At 50.0% G+C, this 24,061-nt stretch overlaps 3 protein-coding genes across 4 annotated transcripts in view; all 3 read right to left on the bottom strand.

The window, feature by feature from the left end:
* Window positions 1-24,061, bottom strand: part of LOC148009099 (uncharacterized) — a 240,525-nt gene that overhangs the window by 156,891 nt on the left and 59,573 nt on the right. The gene's annotated exons all lie outside the window — the stretch shown is intronic.
* On the bottom strand, window positions 13,718-15,389 carry LOC148009102 (heterogeneous nuclear ribonucleoprotein 1-like). Its single transcript, XM_087673825.1, has one exon. The coding sequence runs from the start codon at window positions 15,131-15,133 to the stop codon at window positions 13,841-13,843; it is 1,293 nt and encodes a 430-aa protein (XP_087529951.1). The 5' UTR covers window positions 15,134-15,389; the 3' UTR covers window positions 13,718-13,840.
* On the bottom strand, window positions 15,372-22,312 carry LOC148009103 (uncharacterized). Its single transcript, XM_087673812.1, has 4 exons — window positions 22,163-22,312; window positions 21,981-21,995; window positions 20,994-21,026; window positions 15,372-15,500 (listed from the first exon to the last, which is right to left on the bottom strand). The coding sequence occupies exons 1-4, from the start codon at window positions 22,310-22,312 to the stop codon at window positions 15,372-15,374; spliced, it is 327 nt and encodes a 108-aa protein (XP_087529938.1).

Genomic DNA, 24,061 nt, shown 5'->3' on the forward strand with positions numbered 1-24,061 from the left:
CCACCTGCGCATCCTCCGAAGACGGTTGCCTTTCAGGGCATTCAGCCATGAAATGCCCCAGTTTACCGCATGAGAAGCAGTGTCCCGCAAAGTTGCCCCATTTCAAGCGAAAATGCAGAGGATGCATGCCTGAACAATTGAGGCGAAGCCACGCGGGCCTTTTCCTGGGCGTGTCCCATAACATGCATAAAAGGTTGCGGTTCATTGCCCTGAGGCTTGGGGGAACCAGCACTGTTCCCACAACCGCCATCGCATCCTTCAACATTGGCCAATAGACCGCCGGACAATTTTCCACTTCCACCCACACCGGGCATTCGCATTGAAGCAGACGCTGGAAGTCGGCCATGGGGCGCCATGGTACCACATGGACCAAGCGGCGATCAAAGAATAGTGGCAACTTGGACAGGAGCTCAGCTCGATGCGTTTCCGATTTCAACAGCACCTCATAAAAGCCGCGAGGACCAAGGAAGATCTCCTCAACACACTCCCCTTGCAATAAATGGTGCATCCACTGGCGAATATGCGACAGCACTGGGATCCTGCCACTGAAGAAAAGTATAACTTCACGATCATAAAATACCGAGAAGGATCGCAAGACTGATTTGGGGTCCACCGCGGCTTCCAGCACATCATCCGTTCCCGCTTCAGAAAAAGATTCATTATTATGCTGGACATAATCGCCAAGCAGAGTATTGGCGAAGTCTAGCAAATGCTCCCAGTCAATTTCCTGCGAATCCACAAGATCGGAGGCCACTTGCGCATAGGAACGTTCCTGAGGACCCATTGGCTCATCAGAAGTATGCTTGGAGCGTTTGCCAACAGGCGGCAGTTCAGCACCCGGCAATTCAGAACCCGGAGGCAGCTCCTCCGTGCATGGCACCATATCCTCTGGCTCTTCTGCATCGAAATCAGGGCCAAGGGCTGCCACCGTCCGGTCAAGAAAATCCATATCCAAGCCAGCCATACTGCTGTCTTCTCGCTCGCTCTCTCTATCTCTCTCTCTCTCTCTCTCTCTCTTCTTTCTTTTCTGTACAGCGGCGCTGTCCAAGGGCGGATTCCACAAGCACAGGCGATGAAACTTGAACTTTACCTGTCAGCGTCAGTCGTGGCCTGTCCCAAGAACGCGTGTGGCAGGGCGGAACCCCAACAGAGCAGGGGCCTGAGGGTGGAACACAGGGCTGGCAGTCGACGGCAGAGTGGGATAGTCGAGGGCGCAGGGCAGGGGCCTCGCCCGCAGAAACCCTAACACGCAGGGCGAACGGGCAAAACGCAGGTGCAGAGCCCGCAGCTCAGGCGGGCGAAAGCAGGGCGAAGGACGGAATCGAGGGACCTACAGGCAACCGGGTGGAGGGCTCAGCCGCAGGCGACGGGACTGCGGGCGACGACGGCGTCAGAGGAGGCGACGGGCTTCAGAGGCAGTCGACGGGCCTGGCGGGCACGGGCGTCGACGGCGGATTCTGCGCCTCCACAGGTAGGCGCGCGCGTGCAGGAGAACGCTCGCAGGCAGGCAGCGACGATGTAGGCGATTTAGGGCTGCGTCTGAGGGCGCAGGGGCAGGACGCTATCGGCCGCCATCTCCACGCTTCTCTCTCTCTCTCTCTCTCTCTCTCTCTCTCTCTCTCTCTCTCTCTCTCTCTCTCTCTCTCTCTCTCTCTCTCTCTCTCTCTCTCTCTCTCTCTCTCTCTCTCTCTCTCTCTCTCGTTGTCTCTCTCTCTCGCTCGCTCTGCAGGTCCGGCAAACCTGCAAAATCAGGGAACCACCCGGCTGCAGCAACAGGACTGCAACGGGGCTCCTGTGGAGAACAGGACAGACACGTGTAGATAAACCCCTGATGAACAGGGCGTATGAAGGCACGCGAGTAGCTGTTTCGGCTTGCTCTGCGACCACAGGCTTCAGACGGCAGGCGTCAGGCGAGCAGGCAGGCACAGGCGGAGCAGGCGGCCACAGACAAATACAGGCGGGTCTTCAGGCATCGTCACGCGTGCAAGCAGTCATCAGGCGGGTAGGTCGTCAGGCGCGCAGGCGACTGTCAGGCGGGAAGGTTATCAAGCGCGCAGGCAATCGTCAAGCGCGCAGGCAGTCGTCAGACTGGTGGATCTTCAGGCGCGCAGGCAGTCATCAGGCAGTCGTGAGACTCGCAGGCACTCGTCAGGCGGCAGTCAAACGCGCAGGCAGTCGTCAGGCGGGTCTTCAAGCGGCAGTCTTCAAGCGCACAGGTCTAGGCGACGACAGGACGAGACGCACCAGCGGCACCATTGCGACTCTCTCTCTCTCTCTTTCTCTTTTTTTTCGTAAAAGGTAATTGTATTAATTATGAAAAAAAGTACAGGATTACTGATTACAAGATACATGACGACAATCTAAGCCATCATGTGAAGAGGTTCTAAGTACTACAAGTTACAACGTCATGGCAAAGATGCAAAGGAAATTGCCCTATGCCAGGGACGTAAGTCCTCCCTAGAGAGCAAATCAGAATGCTGGAGAAGATCCAACTGCCAATACAAGAGGCCCTTAAGCCTCGCAATATGCCGCTGAACATTATAGGCGGAGTCAAAAAGAAAAGCATTCCGAATGGTCCAGTTATGCCAACAGCCCCAATATCGAAGAAAATGATACATGAGCTTCATATGTGGCTGTGCCGGAGTGGGGTATTTGGGCTGCCCGAAAACCCAATCAAAGGGGCGCAGGGTGAAACCAACCACTCCTTGCCAAACAGCCGACAAAAATAACCAGACTTTCTTTGCGATGGGGCAAGAAATAAATCGGTGGCGGGCGGATTCCACAGCAGTGGTGCAAAAGAAACATTTGCCATTGGAGATTCGTCGCTTGGAAAGAGCCGAAGCAAGCGGAAAACCACCAATCATCACTCTCCAAAGAAAGACTTTACATTTGAAGGGTGTCTTGTTCAACCAGCCCTCCATCACAGTTGCCCTCCACCATGACCGGGATTTACGTAATCCCCATAAAGCATTCGCTTTGGTAACCAGCCATTGATGATCTTTAATCAGAATATGATACACTTGGTTAGCAGAAGCTTTGCTTAAAGTTAGCCGGCCTTGTAGGTCCCAATCCTACCAGGGATGATCCGAAGCAAGGGCAGGAAAGGGTTGTCTGCTCTGGAGCACCCTCAAAAGCTGTTCCCATAAAGGCCTATATCCACGAGGGATCCTGAAAAGCCTCCTAGCTGTACGAAAAGATATAAGCACATTGCGACTGGCAAGGGTGGCATCCGCAACTGAAGACAAGCCCAAACGGGCCATCCGGTTGAATTGTGGTCTAAGCTTATGTTTACCTTCCCATGCAAGTAAACACGAGACTGCCAGCAATTCCAATTGAAAAGAGTTAGTAGCCAAGCGATCCTCCGCTAGATGCCACTGAGCCTTCTGGAGGACCTGTTTCCAGGAACATACCAAATGAGTAAGCAGCGACGAAGAAGAACTGGAGAACCGTGAATCAGCATTAAGAACATGCCACCAAGAACTCCGGATTTGGGTATTGCCATGCAGAGGCCATGGCCCTCAAGGAAATAACGGGCTATATCGACCCATGGATGATGATCCGAGCACATGGCGCGGAAAAGAGACCAACGGAGTGCCTGCATGTGAGTTTGGGCATCTAAAATAGCTCCGCCACCCATGCGTTTGGGGGTGCACGCATGCGACCAAGAGATCCAGGAAATACCTGCATGCAATGATTCCTTCTTCCATAGCATGAAACGAATAGACTGAGTAAGAGCATTCAGAGTCGTAGTAGTCCAGGGCAACAATGGCAAGAAATATGTGAGCATTGGCAACATAATTGTCTGGGCTACTTTGAGGCGAACATGGAAGGGCCAGGCTTGAGATTTCCAATATATAAACTTAGCCACCATTTTCTGAGAAATCCACTGCAGAAGCTGCTGTGGGGGAACATCAACACCCAAAGGGTACCCAAGGTGCCTGACAATGGAGCCACGAGGAACAACCAGACCCTGCCAGTCCAAGGACTGCAAATCCGACTCCGTGCAGCTGAGAATGGCTGATTTGAGCGCACTGATACGAAGGCCGGAGACGCCTGACCAAAGAGGCCCCAAACATCCAATGCTCTTCGAAGGTTATCCTTGTCCGCACGCAAAATCATAAAAGTATCATCCGCCAGGGATTGGCTAATGAAGTGCTGTCCTGTAGGAAGCGACAGTCCGGCCAACTGAGAAGAGGCTGCCATATGAGATAACATCGAAAGAACTGGATGTGTCGCAAGGGCAAAGAATAGAGGGCTCAAAGGGCACCCTTGTCTGACAGAGCGGGCAAGGACAAATGGCTCAGTAACACCTCCGTTCAGCATGACTCGCGAAGACGCTGCAGCGCTAATGGTGTATATTAGACGAGACATCCGAGCACCAAAGCCCATAGCAGACATAAGTTCAGCAACGAAAGACCAGTCCAGATAGTCAAAAGCATTTTCCAGGTCCAGTTGAATCAGTACTACCTCCTGATTAGAATGCCTTGCATAATCAATTGCCAGTTGAGCATTCAATACATTGTGCAGAATATTTCAGCCCTTAATGAAACCATACTGTAGAGGGTGCACAATGGCCGGGAGATGCTTATGGAGCCGATTCGCCATTACTTTGGAAAAGATTTTGTACATTGAACCCATCAAAGAAATTGGGCGCCATTGTGTCAACTTAGATGGCGAAGGAACTTTTGGAAGCAGTTTAATAAGGCCTTCTTTCCATGAGGAAGGCATGATCCCCGTTTCCCACACCTGCTGAAACAAAGCCTGCAATGGTTTCGCTAGTTGGGTAGCAAAAGCTTCAAAGACCTCATTGGTGAGACCATCCCAACCCGGACTTTTATCCTTGGGCAAGTGTAACAAGACGTCCATAACCTCTGCCTCACAAATATCTGACTCCATAGTAGCTTGCATGTCCTGCGGAAGCTGATTGCAGACCAGGTCATAAAAAACCGAACGGGCCTAAGTAATTTGGGCTGAAGGTGCAGAAGTGGAACCGAGAAGGTCACGGAAATAATTCCTGCACATATGCACAATAGTCTGCGGATCCAGGATAAGGTGGCCTTCTGCATCCTCGAGTCTGGTCATATTCTCTCGAGCAGGAGAGGCATGGAGAGCTCGAAAGAACTTATGGATCTGACATGCACTATCTTGCAAAGTCTCCGTCAGGTGTTGCAGTTTGGCCTGCTGATATGATTTCAATTGGAATTCTTTAATAAGATCAGCCACCCGCATGGCCAGTGCGAGCAGAAATGCATCATCCGGAGTGTCCACCAGCAGAGAACGAACCAAAACCAGCAGGTCCTCTGCTGCCTGGCGACGCTGCCGACAAATAGAGGCATGATAGATCCCATATTGCCGAGCAACCCGCTGCACATTAGAGAGCAATCTTTCAAATGACACAGTGCCCTGAGAAGAGAAGTCCAAGAAGAATCTGTCAATCAATTGCTGCATATAGCCCTGAAAGATTGCATGCTTCAAGTAAGACGAGTTGAAACGCAAAGGGAGTCTCTCCAGAAATTGCTTGAAAGGTGCAATGGGTTGTGCGAGCAGCTCGAGCTGCAGAGGGAAATGGTCCGACAAGGCATATTGCTGCAACACTTTTATTTCGAGCATCTCGAGAAGAAAATCATCATTCTGCATGATATATATACGGTCCAATCGCGACCATGTTGTTGCATACTGGGCAGAATGGAAAGTAAACCCTGTAGAAGACGGGTGTAGCCAGGACCAGAGATCTTGCTTAAGAACAGCAAGAGCCAACTCAAGCCACATACGACTTTCCGACGCATCCATTACCGAATGCTCCAATGTGGACTGGGAAGAATCAACACACATATTGAAATCCCCCATGAAGAAGCCCCGTCTGCCAAGTGACAAGGAGGTCTGCAAAGTCTGCCAAAGCTCCCGACGAGATAACGAATCATTCGGAGCATAGAGGCCAAGTAACCATAAGATTTCCCCTTCGAATAAAATTTCAATCACCAAAAAGCGGCCATGAACATCATTTTTAATAAGAACAGGCTGATATTTGTCATGTACAATCATGAGCACACCCGAATAATGCATGGCCTGTGTCCCTGCATAAAACAATCGAAAGCCATGGCAATCCACCACTTTTCCGGCTTCTTGTGCTCAACAACGCACAGGACATCCCACTAATTTTCATACAATACAGTCCACATGGCATGTTGCTTGTGTCGAGAACAAATTCCTCGCACATTCCACGTGGCTATTTTCATGTGTATTTAAAACAAAATCAGGTACGAGGCACAGCTTGCCTCGATTTGACTTTGTCGGCGAGAATGTCCAAGACTCCCTCGTCCAAGAAATCCACCAACGCCGCAAAAGAGTTCTGAGGACCAGATTTGGAAGTAGACGGCATATCTGCTGGCTTGGGGTTGGAACGGGGATAACGACGGTCCCATGGGGTAATGACGTTACCTCTGGTATCAAATGCCAGCTTAGCAGGGGGACCCTTTGGACGATCCGAATACATTTTCCTGGCGGGCTGATGACGGGGGGCAGAGGAAACCATAGCAGGAGCAGAGCGCTCGGAAGACAACATTTCCTTCCTGCGCATATATGTACGCATGGAATCTTGTGAGGTAGTAGGCACAGTATTCTCCATGCCAGCAACAACCCTGTTGCCTTTTTTTGCACGTACTTCAACCCAATCAGTGGCACGGGAATCCAAACCCGAAACCTGTTGTTTACCTTTGGCCAGAACTTGGGGCTGGTGGATAGTATCCAGCAACGGGGCATCACACACCATATCTTCCATGGGCGGCGCAACATGGCCAACATCTGAAGTGTGTTGCTGTTCCGGACATTCGGCCATAAAATGCCCCAACTGTCCACAGGAAAAGCAATGCCCTGCAAAATTGCCCCATTTCAAACGAAAGTGTAACGGATGCATGCCAAAGCAATTGAGGCGTAACCAAGCAGGCCTTTTTCTTGCAGTGTCCCATAACATACACAAGCGGTTCCGATTCACAGCCCTGAGACTGGGAGGGACCAGAACAGTGCCCACAGCGGCCATAGCATCCTTCAATAGTGGCCAATAAACAGCCGGACAATTTTCCACTTCGACCCACACAGGGCATTCACGTTGCAGCAGACGCTGAAAATCTGCCATTGGGCGCTATGGAACCACATGAAAAAACCGGAGATCAAAAAACAAAGGCAGTTTAGACAGGAGAGCAGCACGGTGCGTCTCCGATTTCAAAAGACCTCAAAAAAACCTCGGGAGCCAACAAAAATCTCTTCAGCACATTCCCCTTGTAGCAGACTGTGCAGCCACTGGCGAATACGGGAAAGCAGCGGGATTCGACCAGTGAAGAAGAGTATCACAGCGCGATCATAAAACACCGAAAAGGAGCGTAGGACAGTTTTTGGGTCCACGGTGGCTTCCAGAACATCGTCAGGTGCAGAGTCAGAAAAGACTTCCTGATTATGTTGAACATAATCACCAAGCAAAGTGTTGGCAAATTCCAGCAAATGCTCCCAGTCAACATCCTGAGAGTCCACAGAATCCGAAGCAACCTGAGCATAGGAACGATCCTGATGAACACCTATCTCTTCCGAAGTATGCTTGGTACGTTTACCCGCAGGCTGGATGTCGGGACCAGGGGGCATCTCTTCGTTGCACGGAACCATATCCTCAGGATCCTCAGCATCAGAATCCGGGCCAAGTGCTGCCACACTCTCTCTCTCTCTCTTTTTTTTTCGTAAAAGGTAATTGTATTAATTACGAAAAAAATACAAGATTACTTGATTACAAGATACATGACGACAATGCAAGTCATCATGCGAAGAGGTGCTAAGTACTACAAGTTACAATTTCATGGCAAGGATGCGGAGGAAATTGCCATATGCCAAGGACGGAAGTCCTCCGTAGAGAGCAAATCAGAACGATGGAGAAGAGCTAACTGCCAATACAAGAGGCCCTTAAGCCTCACAATATGCCGCTGAACATTATGGGCGGAGTCAAACAGAAAAGCATTCCGAATGGTCCAGTTATACCAACAGCCCCAGTATCGAAGAAAGTGATACATGAGCTTCATATGTGGCTGTGCGGGAGTAGGGTATTTGGGCTGGCCCAAAACCCAATCAAAGGGGCGCAGTGTGATACCAACCACCCCTCGCCAAACGGCCGACAAAAATAACCAGACTTTCTTAGCGACGGGGCAGGAAATAAATCGGTGGCGGGCGGATTCCATAGTAGTGGTGCAAAAGAAACAGGTGCCATTGGAGATTCGTCGCTTGGAAAGAGCCGAAGCAAGCGGAAGACCCCCAATTATCACTCTCCAAAGAAAGACTTTGTATTTAAAGGGTGTCTTGTTGACCCAGCCCTCCATCACAGTGACCCTCCACCACGAGCGGGATTTACGCAATCCCCATAAAGCATTCGCTTTAGTAACTAGCCATTGATTATCTTTAATCAGGAGATGATACACTTGATTAGCAGAAGCTTTGCTCAAAGGCAGCCGGCCTTGTAGGTCCCAATCCTGCCAGGGATAATCCAAAGCAAGAGCAGGAAAGGGTTGTCTGCTCTGGAGCACCGTCACGAGCTGTTCCCATAAAGGCCTATATCCACGAGGGATCCGGAAAATCCTCCTAGCAGTACGAAACGAGATAAGCACATTGCGACTGGCAAGGGTGGCATCCGCAACTGAAGACAAGCCCAAACGTGCCATCCGGTTGAATTGTGGTCTAAGCTCATGTTTACCTTCCCACGAAAGTAGATGCGAGACTGCCAATAATTCCAATTGAAAAGAGTTAGTAGCCAGGCGATCCTCCGTTGGGTGCCACTGAGCCTTTCGAAGGAGGTGTTTCCAGGAACACACCAAATGAGTAAGCAGCGATGAAGAAGAACTGGAAAACCGCGAATCCGCATTAAGAACGTGCCACCAAGAACTCCGGAGTCGGGTATTGCCATGCCGAAGCCCATGACCCTCAAGGAAAGAACGGGCGATAGCGACCCACGGATGATGATCATCCGAGCACATGGCGCGGAAAAGGGACCAACGGAGTGCCTGCATGTGAGTTTGGGCATCTAAAATAGCTCCGCCACCCATGCTTTTGGGGGTGCACGCATGCGACCATGAGATCCAGGAAATACCTGCATGCAATGAGTCCTTCTTCCAGAGCATGAAGCGAATAGACTGAGTGAGAGCATTCAGAGTTGTAGGAGTCCAGGGCAACAATGGCAAGAAATATGTGATCATTGGCAACATAATTATCTGGGCTACTTTGAGGCGAACATGAAAAGGCCAGGCCTGAGACTTCCAGTACATAAACTTGGCCACCATCTTCTGAGAAATCCACTGCAGAAGCTGCTTTGGGGGAACATCAACACCCAATGGGTATCCAAGATGCCTGACAATGGAACCTCGAGGAACAACCAGACCCTGCCAGTCCAAGGACTGCAAATCCGACTCCGTGCAGCTTAGAATGGCTGATTTGAGCGGATTGATACGAAGGCCTGATGCCTGGCCAAAGAGACCCCAAACATCCAATGCTTTTCGAAGGTTATCCTTGTCCGCACGCAAAATCATAAAAGTATCATCCGCCAGGGATTGGCTAATGAAATGTTGTCCTATAGGAAGCGACAGTCCGGCCAACAGGGTAGAGGCGGCCATATGTGATAACATGGAAAGAACTGGATGTGTCGCAAGGGCAAAGAATAAAGGGCTCAAAGGGCACCCCTGTCTGACAGAACGGGCAAGGACAAATGGCTCAGTAACACCTCCGTTCAGCATGACTCGCGAAGACGCCGCAGCACGAATGGTGTAGATCAGACGAGACATCCGAGCACCAAAGCCCATAGCGGACATAAGGTCAGCAACAAAAGACCAGTCCAGATAGTCAAAAGCCTTTTCCAGGTCCAGTTGAATCAACACCACCTCCTGATTAGAATGCCGGGCATAATCAATGGCCAATTGGGCATTCAAAACATTGTGTAGAATATTTCGGCCCTTAATGAAACCGTACTGGAGAGGGTGCACAAGGGCAGGGAGATGCTTATGGAGCCGATTCGCCATTACTTTGGAAAAGATTTTGTACATGGAACCCATCAAAGAAATGCGGCGCCAGTGTGTCAACTTAGATGGCGAAGGAACTTTTGGAAGTAGTTTAATAAGTCCTTGTTTCCATGAGGGAGGCATGATCCCCGTTTCCCACACCTGCTGAAACAGAGCCTGCAATGGTTTCGCCAGTAGGGTAGCGAAAGCTTCAAAGAACTCATTGGTGAGACCATCCCAACCCGGACTTTTATCTTTGGGCAAGTGTAACAAGACATCCATAACCTCTGCTTCACCAATATCTGACTTCAGAGTAGCTTGCATGTCTTGCGGTACCTGATTGCGGACCAGGTCATAAAAGACCGAACGGGCCTGAGTAATTTGGGCTGAAGGAGGAGAAGTGGAACCGAGAAGGTCACGGAAATAATTCCTGCACATATGCACAATAGTCTGTGGATCCAGGATAAGGTGGCCTTGTGCATCCTCGAGTCTGGTCAAATTCTCTCGAGCAGGAGAGGCATGGAGAGCTCGAAAGAACTTATGGGTCTGACATGCACTATCTTGCAAAGTCTCTGTTAGATGTTGCAATTTGGCCTGCTGATACGATTTTAACTGGAATTCTTTAACAAGATCGGCCACCCGCAAGGCCAGTGCAAGCAGAAATGCATCATCCGGAGTGTCCATCAGCAGGGAGCGAACCAAGAGCAGCAGGTCCTCCGCTGCCTGTCGACGGCGCCGACAAAGAGAGGCATGATAGATCCCATATTGCCAAGCAACCCGCAGCACATTAGAGAGCAATCGGTCAAATGACGCAGTGCCCTGAGAGGAAAAGTCCAAGGAGAATCTGTCAAGCAATTGCTGCATATAGCCCTGAAAAATTGTATGCTTTAAGTAGGAGGAGTTGAAACGCAAAGGGAGTCTCTCCAGAAATTGCTTGAAGGGGGCAATGGGTTGTGCAAGCAACTCGAACTGCAGAGGGAAATGGTCTGACAAGACATATTGCTGCAACACTTTTATTTCGAGCATCTCAGGCAGAAAATCATCATTCTGCATGATATATATGCGGTCCAACCGCGACCATGTTGTGGCATACTGGGCCGAATGGAAAGTAAAGCCTGGAGAAGACGGGTGTAGCCAGGACCAAAGATCTTGCTTAAGAACAGCAAGAGCCAAGTCGTGCCACATACGACTTTCCGGCGCATCCATGACCGAGTGCTCCGATGTAGACTGGGAAGAATCAACACACATATTGAAATCCCCCATGAAGAAGCCGCGTCTGCCAAGTGACAAGGAAGTCTGCAAAGTCTGCCAAAGCTCCCGGCGAGATAACGAATCATTCGGAGCATAGAGGCCAAGTAACCATAGGATTTCCCCTTCGAATAAGATTTCAACCACCAAAAAGCGGCCATGAACATCATTTTTAATAAGAACAGGCTGATATTTGGCATGTACAATCATGAGCACACCCGAATAATGCATGGCCTGTGTTTCTGCATAGAACAAACGAAAGCCATGGCAATCCACAACTTTACCGGCGTCACTGTGACTCTTGTGCTCAACAGCACACAGGACATCCCACTGATTCTCATACAATGCAGTCCACATGGCATGTTGCTTGTGACGAGAACAAATTCCTCGCACATTCCACGTGGCTATTTTCATGTGTATACAAAACACAATCAGGTACGAGGCACAGCTTGCCTCGATTTGACTTTGTCGGCGAGAATGTCCAGGACTCCCTCATCCAAGAAATCTGCCAACACCGCAAACGAGTTCTGAGGACCAGATTTGGAAGTTGACGGCATATCGGCTTGCTTGGGGTTGGAACGTGGGTAACGACGGTCCCACGGAGTAATGACGTTGCCTCTGGTATCAAAAGCCAGCTGTGCAGGTGGACCCTTGAGACGATCCGAATACATTTTCCTGGCGGGCTGATGACGGGGAGCTGGAGAGACCATAGCAGGAGCAGAGCGCTCAGACGACATCATTTCCTTCCTGCGCATATATGTTCGCATGGAATCGTGTGAGGTAGTAGGCCCAATACTCTCCATGCCAGCACCAATCCTGTTGCCTTTTTTGGCACGTACTTCAACCCAATCAGTAGCACGGGAATCCAGACCCGAAACCTGTTGTTTACCTTTGGCCAGAACTTGGGGCGGGTGGGTAGGATCCAGCGACGGAGCATCACACACCATATCTTCCATGGGCGGAGCAACATGAGCTGCATCTGAAACGTGTTGTTGCTCGGGGCATTCAGCCATAAAGTGCCCCAACTGTCCACAGGAAAAGCAATGGCCAGCAAAATTGCCCCATTTCAAACGAAAGTGTAACGGATGCATGCCAGAGCAATTGAGGCGTAACCATGCAGGCCGTTTCCGTGCAGTATCCCATAACATGCACAAGCGGTTGCGATTCATAGCCCTGAGACTGGGAGGGACCAGAACCGTGCCCACAGCGGCCATAGCATCCTTTAATAGCGGCCAATAAACAGCCGGACAATTTTCCACTTCTACCCACACAGCGCATTCACGTTGCAGGAGGCGCTGGAAATCTGCCATCGGGCGCCATGGAACCACATGAACCAACCGACGATCAAAAAACAAAGGCAGTTTAGACAGAAGAGCAGCACGGTGCGTCTCTGTTTTCAAGAGGACCTCAAAAAAACCCCGGGATCCAACAAAAATCTCTTCAACACATTCTCCTTGTAGCAGACTCTGCAGCCATTGGCGAATATGGGAAAGCAGCGGGATGCGACCAGTGAAGAAGAGTATCACCGCGCGATCATAAAATACCGAAAAGGAGCGTAGGACAGTTTTTGGCTCAACGGTAGCTTCCAGAACATCGTCTAGAGCAGAGGCAGAGAAGGCTTCCTGGTTATGTTGAACATATTCACCAAGCAGAGTGTTGGCAAATTCCAACACGTTTGCCCGCAGGCTGGATGTCAGGACCCGGGGGCAATTCTTCAGTGCACGGAACCATATCCTCGGGTTCCTCAGCATCAGAGTCCGGGCCAAGTGCTGCCACCGTTTGGTCTAGGAAATCCAGATCCAAACCAGCCATCGTGTATGACGAACTGATCTCACAGAAGGACTGACCGACACTCGCTCTCTCTCTCTCTCTCTCTCTCTCTGCGTACAGAGCAGAGGGCACGCGATCCCGGACGCTACCTCTCTGAAGAAGGTCAGGTTTAGGGTTTCACAGGAGCTGGGCGCCTCTGCACGAAAGGAGGAGCACACGCAGGCGGCGCCTCGAACCGCGGCAGAGGTGGAGTTGACAGGGCGGCTGCAGACGATTCAGCGAGACAGGCAGGAGAAAAAACACGGCGGATCCGCTGACTCTCGGCGTCAGGGGTAGGCTACCGTGGATAGGGCGGCAGAAACAGGGCGTCTGGACAGCTCCGGGAGCAGGCGCGACAGTCAGCAACAGGCGTCGATGCAGCCCTCAACGGCGGTGGCCAAACGCGACCTACCGACGAACAGAGGCGACGACTGGGCTGGCGCGAACAGGGGGTGACGTCTGGCAGGGCGTCAGGTGGCGACGACGCAGACGAGGACAACAGGAGGGCGCACCGGATCATGCGATGGCAGGGCGGCACGACGCCTCACTCTCTTTTCTCTCACACACTCTCCCTTCCTCTCTCTCTCCCTTCCCCACCCTCAGCCCTCTCTCTCTCTCTCTCTTTTTTTGAAGAGGTAATTTGATACTTAGGTTGACCTATTCCCACAAAAGCAAGAGATTCATCCAATTATCTCAAACCAACTTGTTCCCTTGTGTCTTAGCTTGAGATCATAAAGAATACATGGCCTCCATATGGGGCAAGCTCAGTAAGGCCTGTAGCGAAGATCCATTCTTGAGGCTCTATCACCACCCATGACTGGGCCCACACTGCCACTGAAGGCACCTTGCCACGGATTCAAGTAATCAAGGCTGCTTTTGTAGCTGCTGCCAGGATACTCGGAAGCAGAGACTCCACGAAACATCCCCCCTGAGTATCCATCCATAAGCCCAGCCTCATCCGCAGGCGTTGCCCGCTCTACAATTATCTGATGACCAAGGAGCTCATGGGACCGCCGAGAGACACGCTCAGCTGGACCTTCATCAGAAAATGTTACAAAAGCAAAACCCCGATGACCGCCTTTCCTCTTTGCATCTTTAGGTAGATACACATCCAAGATGCGTCCAAAATTTCCAAAATATCGCCGCATGTCTTCAGTTGTAACTTCTGACGGAAGCTTCCCAACAAAAATCTTTCCCTGTCCACCTCCTGATGGACCATGCAGACCACCAGAACCATACCCAGAAGACTGATTAATGCCACCACCAAGGCCAGAACTGCTAGGGGAGGGACCAGCCCAACTGCTCAATCCATAACCACTCCCTATACTGCCAGACCCATAGTTGCTGCCATATCCAGATACTGAATAATCATATGCTCCATATGGGGACATGCTGTAACCTCCTCCATACCTGGAGCCACTCATACCAGCAGCTACATAAGGACTGTACGCTCCATAAGCACCATGGAAATCTCTATCAGAGAAATTCCCATGATAATCATTTTTCCCAGTTGTTTTACCGCCTTCACTCTTTGGAGTAGCTTCATCTACTGCCACAGTAGACCCTCCAAGCTCATGAGTTTTAGCCATAACCTTGGCCACAGACTCTGGGTTCTCAAAAGTAATAAATCCTATGCCTCGATGTGATTTTGCACCTTGATCCTTAGGCATGTAAATGTCTGTTATTGTTCCAAAAGCCTCAAAGTATTCCTTGAATTCTTCATCCGACACTTTTGAGGGAATCCTTGCAACAAATATTCTAGTTATCTTTTTCGAAGCAGGCTTCATCTCCTCCTTAAGTGTTGCAACTTTAATCTCCAACAATCTTCCATTCAACACATGCTCAGAGGACAAAGCTTTCTCTGCACTTTCTGCTGTGGAAAATGTGGCATAGCCAAAACCACGAGATCTGCCAGTTCGTCTCTCCTTCATAACGACAACATCATCGAGGGCCCCAAACTTGCTCATATACTGCCTGAGACCACTGGTATCGACATCCCAAGGAAGGCCGAGCACCACAAGTTTACGGTTGCCGAGCTCCAGGCGAGTGTCACCCATCGTTTCTGCGAGTGCGAAGTCAACTGCAAACCGCTTGAGAGTCTGTACAGTAGACGTCTCCCACTCCTCTCCCTTTCCTCACACTCACACACTCTGCCTCTGCTTTTCCTCACCCTCACGCTCTTCTCCACAGACAGCAGGGATCGATGCAGAGAACGACCGAGAGACAGAGTGAGAGAAGCCTCGCCCCCTTTACGGCCTGCGATGCACCTTGGCCTGCGACGAGACAGCAGCTTCTTCAGCGACTGCACCAAGAAGCAGGGCAAAAACAAAAAAAAAAAGAAATAAAAGAAAAGTCTCTCTCTCTCTCTCTCTCTCTCTCTCTCTCTCTCTCTCTCTCTCTCTCTCTCTCTCTTTTTTTCTTTTTCTTTTTCGTAAAAGGTAATTGTATTAATTACGAAAAAAGTACATGATTACTTGATTACAAGATACATGACGACAATCTAAGTCATCATGTGAAGAGATTCTAAGTACTACAAGTTACAACGTCATGGCAAGGATGCAGAGGAAATTGCCCTATGCCAGGGACGTAAGTCCTCCCTAGAGAGCAAATCAGAATGCCGGAGAAGATCCAACTGCCAATACAAGAGGCCCTTAAGCCTGGCAATATGCCGCTGAATATTATAGGCGGAGTCAAAAAGAAAAGCATTCCGAATGGTCCAGTTATGCCAGCAGCCCCAATATCGAAGAAAATGATACACGAGCTTCATATGTGGCTGTGCAGGAGCGGGGTATTTGGGCTGCCCGAAAACCCAATCAAAGGGGCGCAAGGTGGAACCAACCACTCCTTGCCAAACAGCCGACAAAAATAACCAGACTTTCTTTGCGATGGGGCAAGAAATAAATCGGTGGCGGGCGGATTCCACAGCAGTGGTGCAAAAGAAACAGTGGCCATTGGAGATTCGTCGCTTGGAGAGAGCCGAAGCAAGCGGAAGACCACCAACCATCATTCTCCAAAGAAAAACTTTACATTTGAAGGGTGTCTTGTTCAACCAGCCCGCCATCACAGTTTCCCTCCACCATGACCGGGATTTACGTAATCCCCATAAAGCATTCACTTTGGTGACGAGCCATTGATGATCTTTAATCAGAATATGATACACTTGGTTCGCAGAAGCTTTGCTTAAGGTCAGCCGGCCTTGTAGGTCCCAATCCTGCCAGGGATGATCCGAAGCAAGGGCAGGAAAGGGTTGTCTGCTCTGGAGCACCCTCAAAAGCTGTTCCCATAAAGGCCTGTATCCACGAGGGATCCGGAAAAGCCGCCTGGCTATACGAAAAGATATAAGCACATTGCGACTTGCAAGGGTGGCATCCACCACTGAAGACAAACCCAAGCGGGCCATCCGGTTGAATTGTGGTCTGAGGTCCTGTTTACTTTCCCATGCAAGTAGACGCGAAACAGCCAGCAACTCCAATTGAAAAGAGTTAGTAGCTAAGCGATCCTCCGCTGGATGCCACTGAGCCTTCTGGAGGACGTGTTTCCAGGAACACACCAAATGAGTAAGCAGCGATGAAGAAGAGCTGGAGAACCGCGAATCAGCATTAAGAACATGCCACCAAGAACTCCGGATCTGGGTATTGCCATGTTGAAGCCCCTGGCCCTCAAGAAAATAACGGGCTATATCGACCCATGGATGATGATCCGAGCACATGGCGCGGAAAAGCGACCAACGGAGTGCTTGCATGTGAGTTTGGGCATCTAAAATAGCTCCGCCACCCATGCGTTTGGGGGTGCACGCATGCGACCAAGAGATCCAGGAAATACCTGCATGCAATGAGTCTTTCTTCCATAGCATGAAACGAATAGACTGAGTAAGAGCATTCAGAGTCGTAGTAGTCCAGGGCAACAATGGCAAGAAATATGTGAGCATTGGCAACATAATAGTCTGGGCCACTTTGAGACGAACATGGAAAGGCCAGGCTTGAGATTTCCAATACATAAACTTAGCCACCATTTTCTGAGAAATCCACTGCAGCAGCTGCTTTGGGGGAACATCCACGCCCAAAGGGTACCCAAGGTGCCTGACAATGGAGCCACGAGGAACAACCAGACCCTGCCAGTCCAAGGACGGCAAATCCGACTCCGTGCAGCTGAGAAGGGCTGATTTGAGGGCATTGATGCGAAGGCCGGACGCCTGACCAAAGAGGCCCCAAACATCCAATGCTCTTCGAAGGTTATCCCTGTCCGCGCGCAAAATCATAAAAGTATCATCCGCCAGGGATTGGCTAATGAAATGCTGACCTGTAGGAAGCGACAGTCCTGCCAACTGAGAAGAGGCTGCCATATGAGATAACATCGAATAAACTGGATGTGTGGCAAGGGCAAAAAATAGAGGGCTCAAAGGGCACCCTTGTCTTACAGAGCGGGCAAGGACAAATGGCTTAGTAACACCTCCATTCAGCATGACCCGCGAAGACGCTGCAGCGCTAATAGTGTATATGAGACTAGACATCCGTGGACCAAAGCCCATAGCAGACATAAGTTCAGCAACGAAAGACCAGTCTAGATAGTCAAAAGCCTTTTCCAGGTCCAGTTGAATCAGTACGACCTCCTGATTGGAATGCCTGGCATAATCAATTGCCAGTTGAGCATTCAATACATTGTGTAAGATATTGCGGCCCTTAATAAAACCATACTGTAGAGGGTGCACAATGGCGGGGAGATGCTTATGGAGCCAATTCGCCATTACTTTGGAAAAGATTTTGTACATTGAACCCATCAAAGAAATTGGGCGCCACTGTGTCAACTTAGATGGCGAAGGAGCTTTTGGAAGCAGCTTAATGAGGCCTTCTTTCCATGCGGAGGGCATGATCCCCGTTTCCCACACCTGCTGGAATAAAGCCTGCAAAGGTTTCACCAGTTGGGTAGCAAAAGCTTCAAAGAACTCATTAGTGAGACCATCCCAACCCGGGCTTTTATCCTTAGGCAAGTGTAACAAGACGTCCATAACCTTTGCCTCACAAATATCGGACTCCATAGTAGTTAGCATGTCCTGCGGAAGCTGATTGCGGACCAGGTCATAAAAAGCCGAACGGGCCTGAGTAATTTGGGCCGAAGGTGGAGAGGTGGAACCGAGAAGGTCACGAAAATAATTCCTGCACATATGCACAATAGTCTGCGGATCCAGGATAAGGTGGCCTTCTGCATCCTCGAGTCTGGTCATATTTTCTCGAGCAGGAGAGGCATGGAGAGCTCGAAAGAACTTATGGGTCTGACATGCACTATCTTGCAAAGTTTCCGTCAGATGTTGCAGTTTGGCCTGCTGATATGATTTTAACTGGAATGCTTTAATAAGATCAGCCACCCGCATGTCCAGTGCAAGCAGAAATGCATCATCCGGAGTGTCGACCAGCAGAGAACGAACCAAAGCCAGCAGATCCTCTGCTGCCTTGCGACGCTGCCGACAAAGAGAGGCATGATAAATCCCATACTGCCGAGCGACCCGTTGCACATTAGAGAGCAATCTTTCAAAAGACGCAGTGCACTGGGAAGAGACGTCCAAGGCGAATCTGTCAATCAATTGCTGCATATAGCCCTGAAAGAGTGCATGCTTCAGGTAAGATGAGTTGAAGCGCAAAGGGAGTCGGTCCAGAAATCGCTTGAAAGGTGCAATGGGTTGTGCAAGCAGCTCAAGCTGCAGAGGGAAATGGTCTGACAAAGCATATTGCTGCAACACTTTGATGTCGAGCATCTCAGGAAGAAAATCATCATTCTGCATGATATACATACGATCCAGTCGCGACCATGTTGTTGCATACTGAGCCGAATGGAAAGTAAACCCTGTAGAAGACGGGTGTAGCCAGGACCAGAGATCTTGCTTGAGAACAGCAAGAGCCAACTCATGCCACATACGACTTTCGGGCGCGTCCATTACCGAATGCTCCGATGTGGACTGGGAAGAATCCACACACATATTAAAATCCCCCATGAAGAAGCCTCGTCTGCCAAGTGACAAGGAGGTCTGCAAAGTCTGCCAAAGCTCCCGACGAGATAACGAATCATTCGGAGCATAGAGGCCAAGTAACCATAAGATTTCCCCTTCTAATAAAATTTCAATCACCAAAAAGCGGCCATGAACATCATTTTTAATAAGCATAGGCTGATATTTGTCATGTACAATCATGAGCACTCCGGAATAATGCATGGCCTGTGTCCCTGCATAGAACAGTCGAAAGCCATTGCAATCCACTACTTTTCCGGCTTCACCGTGACTCTTGTGCTCAACAGCGCACAGGACATCCCAGTGATTTTCATGCAATACCGTCCACATGGCATGTTGCTTGTGGCGAGAACAAATGCCTCGCACATTCCACGTGGCTATTTTCATGTGTAGTTAAAACCAAATCAGGTACGAGGCACAGCTTGCCTCGATTTGACTTTGTCAGCAAAAATATCCAGGACTCCCTCGTCCAAGAAATGCGCTAACACAGCAAAAGAGTTCTGAGGACCAGATTTGGAAGTAGACGGCATATCTGCTCGCTTGGGGTTGAAACGGGGGTAACGACGGTCCCACAGGGTAATGACATTACCTCTGTTATCAAATGCCAGCTTAGCAGGGGGACCCTTTGGACGATCTGAATACATTTTTCTGGCGGACTGATAACGGGGGGCAGAGGAAACCATAGCAGGAGCAGCACGCTCGAAAGACAACATTTCCTTCCTGCGCATATATGTACGCATGGAATCTTGTGAGGGAGTAGGCACAGTATTTTCCATGCCAGCGACAACCCTGTTGCCTTTTTTTGCACGTACTTCCACCCAATCAGTGGCGCGGGAATCCAGACCCGAAACCTGTTGTTTACCTTTGACCAGAACTTGGGGCTGGTGGATAGCATCCAGCGACGGGGCATCACACACCATATCTTCCATGGGCGGCGCAGCATGGCCAACATCGGAGGTATGTTGCTGTTCCGGGCATTCAGCCATAAAATGCCCCAACTGTCCACAGGAAAAGCAATGCCCTACAAAATTGCCCCATTTCAATCGAAAGTGCAACAGATGAATGCCCGAGCAGTTGAGGCGCAACCAAGCAGGCCTTTTTCTTGCAGTGTCCCATAGCATACACAAGCGGTTGCAATTCACTGTCCGGAGACTGGGAGGGATGAGAACAGTGCCCACCGCGGCCATAGCATCCTTCAACAGTGGCCAATAAACCGCCGGGCAATTTTCTACTTCGACCCACACAGGGCATTCACGTTGCAGCAGACACTGAAAATCTGCCATTGGGCGCCATGGAACCACATGAACCAACCGGCGTTCAAAAAATAAAGGCAGTTTAGACAGGAGAGCAGCACGATGCGTCTCTGATTTTAACAGAACCTCAAAAAACCCCCGGGAGCCAACAAAAATCTCTTCAACACATTCCCCTTGTAGCAGACTGTGCAGCCACTGGCGAATACGGGAAAGCAGCGGGATTCGACCAGTGAAGAAGAGTATCACAGCGCGATCATAAAATACTGAAAAGGAGCGCAGGACAGTTTTTGGGTCAACGGTGGCGTCCAGAACATCGTCAGGCGCTGAGTCGGAAAAGGCTTCCTGATTATGTTGAACGTAATTGCCAAGCAACGTGTTGGCAAATTCCAGTAAATGCTCCCAGTCAACATCCTGGGAGTCCGCAGGATCCGAAGCAACCTGAGCATAGGAACGATCCTGAGGAACACCTATCTCTTCCGGAGTATGCTTGGTACGTTTACCCGCAGGCTGAATGTCGGGACCAGGGAGCATCTCTTCGTTGCACGGAACCATGTCCTCAGGTTCCTCGGCATCAGAATCCGGGCCAAGTGCTGCCACTGTTTGGTCTATGAAATCCAGATCCAAACCAGCCATCGTATGACAATTTGGTCTTGAAGGAGGACTGACCCTGTCTTTCTCCCGCTCTCTCTCTCTCGCGCGCTGGTCTGTACAGATGCGCTGTCCAGGGGTGTACTCTGCAAAGACAGCTAATAAAAGCTGAGCTGTACGAGGAAGAAGGCTGGCAGGCAACGGCAGGGCTGAACCGTCAGCCACAGACTCGCTGCGAAGCAGGGGCGACAGGAGTTCTGACACGCAGCCGAGGGCGACGGGGCCTGCAGACGAGGGCGACGGGGCGCAGGCGGCGGGGCCTGCAGACGAGGGCGGGGCCTGCAGACGGGGCCTGCAGACACGGCGGCGGGGCCTGCAAACGAGGGCGACGGGGCGCAGGCGGTGGCGAGGGCGAACAGGTGAGAGGGTCGCGAACGGCGAGCAGGGTTTCGCAGGCGCTAACGAACGGGGGCACAGGCGATGGCGAACAGGGTCCCGCAGGCGCAGGCGAACCACGAACAGGGTCCCGCAGGCGATGGCAATGGCGACAGAGAGGTCGCGACGGTCAACCAGTCGGCAGCGCAGGGCACGCAGTCGGCGCCATTTTTCGTAAAAGGTAATTGTATTAATTACGAAAAAAATACAAGATTACTTGATTACAAGATACATGACGACAATGCAAGTCATCATGCGAAGAGGTGCTAAGTACTACAAGTTACAATTTCATGGCAAGGATGCGGAGGAAATTGCCATATGCCAAGGACGGAATTCCTCCGTAGAGAGCAAATCAGAACGATGGAGAAGAGCTAACTGCCAATACAAGAGGCCCTTAAGCCTCACAATATGCCGCTGAACATTATGGGCGGAGTCAAACAGAAAAGCATTCCGAATGGTCCAGTTATGCCAACAGCCCCAGTATCGAAGAAAGTGATACATGAGCTTCATATGTGGCTGTGCGGGAGTAGGGTATTTGGGCTGACCCAAAACCCAATCAAAGGGGCGCAGTGTGATAACAACCACCCCTCGCCAAACGGCCGACAAAAATAACCAGACTTTCTTAGCGACGCTCTCTCTCTCTCTCTTTTTTTTTTCGTAAAAGGTAATTGTATTAATTACGAAAAAAATACAAGATTACTTGATTACAAGATACATGACGACAGTCTACGTCATCATGTGAAGAGATTCTAAGTGCTACAAGTTACAACTTCATGGCAAAGATGCAGAGGAAATTGCCCTATGCAGTCGGCGCCATTTTTGTGTCTCTCTCTCTCTCTCTCTCTCTCTCTCTCTCTCTCTCTCTCTCTCTCTCTCTCTCTCTCTCTCTCTCTCTCTCTCTCTCTCTCTCTCTCTCTCTCTCTCTCTCTCTCTCTCTCTCTCTCTCTCTCTCTCTCTCTCATAAGGTAATTGTATTGATTACGAAAAAAAGTACAAGTTTACATGATTACAAGATACACGGTGGCTCTACGCGACGTGTGCAAGAACTCTCTCTCTTGCTACAAGAAGTAAACAACCCAAGAGTTCCAAAAAGTCATGGCAAAGACGCAGCGGAAATTGCCATATGCCAAGAAAGTAAGTCCTCCCGAAGGAGGAAGTTAGAGAGCCGAATAAGATCTATCTGCCATAGTAAGAGACCTTTAAGCCTGGCCATGTGCCCCTGAACATTAGAGGCGGAATCAAAAATAAAAGCATTCCGAATGGTCCAGTTATGCCAACAGCCCCAATATCTAAGAAAGTGAAACAAGATCTTCATATGTGGCTATGTCGGTGTGGGGTATTTGGGCTGCACAAAAACCCAATCAAACGGGCGTAGCGAGAAACCGACCCACCGTGCGCCAAACTACCGACAAGAAGGACCAGATTTTCTTAGCGAGAGGGCAAGAAATAAATCGATGATGAGCCGATTCCACACTGGTGGTGCAAAAGAAACAATTGCCATTGGAGATGCGACGCTTGGAAAGGGCTAAAGCCAGCGGAAGACCACTAATCATTACCCTCCAAAGAAAGACCTTATATTTGAAAGGTGTCTTGTTCAACCAGGCTTCCATCACCGTTACCCTCCACCACGACCGAGATTTACGCAATCCCCATAGAGTATTAGCTTTACAACCAGCCATTGATAATCTTTAATCAAAAGATGATACACCTGGTTAGCTGAAGCCTTTTCCAAATTCAACCGGCCTGCAAAGTTCCAGTCGTGCCAGGGATGATCCGAAGCAAGGGAAGGAAAGGGTTGTTTGTTCTGGAGCATCATCAAAAGCTGTCCCCATAAATCCCTGTATCCACGAGGGATCCTGAAAAGTCTCCTGGCTGTACGAAATGCTATCAACACATTGCGACTGGCAAGGGTGGCATCTGCGCCCGAAGTCAAGCCCAAATGTGCCATGCGGTTAAATTTTGGTCTAAGCTCATGTTTCCGTTCCCAAGAAAGTAACCGCAAGACTGCCAACAATTCCAGTTGGAAGGAGTTAGTAGCTAAGCGGTCCTCCGCTGGATGCCACCCAGCCTTTTGGAGGACCAGTCTCCAGGAACATACCAAATGGGCAAGCAGAGATGATGAAGGACTAGAAAACGGAGCGTCTGCATTAAGAACATGCCACCAAGAACCCCGAATTTGGGTATTACCATGCAGAAGCCCGTGATCCTCAAGAAAATAACAGGCTATAACAACCCACGGGTGATGATCCAAGCACATGGCGCGAAAAAGAGACCAACGGAGTGCTAGCATATGAGTTTTGGCATGTAAGATAGCCCCACCACCCATGCGTTTCGGGGTACATGCATGCGACCAAGAAATCCATGAAATTCCTGCATGCAAGGAATCCTTCTTCCATAACATGAAACGAATATACTGTGTAAGAGCATTCAATGTAGTAGTAGTCCAAGGTAGCAATGGCAAGAAATATGTGAGCATTGGCAACATAATTGTCTGAGCCACTTTGAGGCGAACATGGAAGGGCCAAGCCTGCGACTTCCAATACAGAAATTTCGCTGCCAGTTTCTGTGAAATCCACTCTAGTAGCTGCTTTCGCGGAACATCAACACCCAAAGGGTACCCAAGATGCCTGACAATGGAACCATGAGAAACAACTATTCCCTGCCAGTCCGGGCACTAATGGTGTAGATCAGACGAGACATCTGAGCACCAA

This window comes from Lygodium microphyllum, unplaced genomic scaffold (genome assembly GCF_053477565.2).
Source record: "Lygodium microphyllum isolate KBCC unplaced genomic scaffold, Lygodium_microphyllum_v1.1.10 scaffold_40, whole genome shotgun sequence".
NCBI lineage: Eukaryota > Viridiplantae > Streptophyta > Polypodiopsida > Schizaeales > Lygodiaceae > Lygodium > Lygodium microphyllum.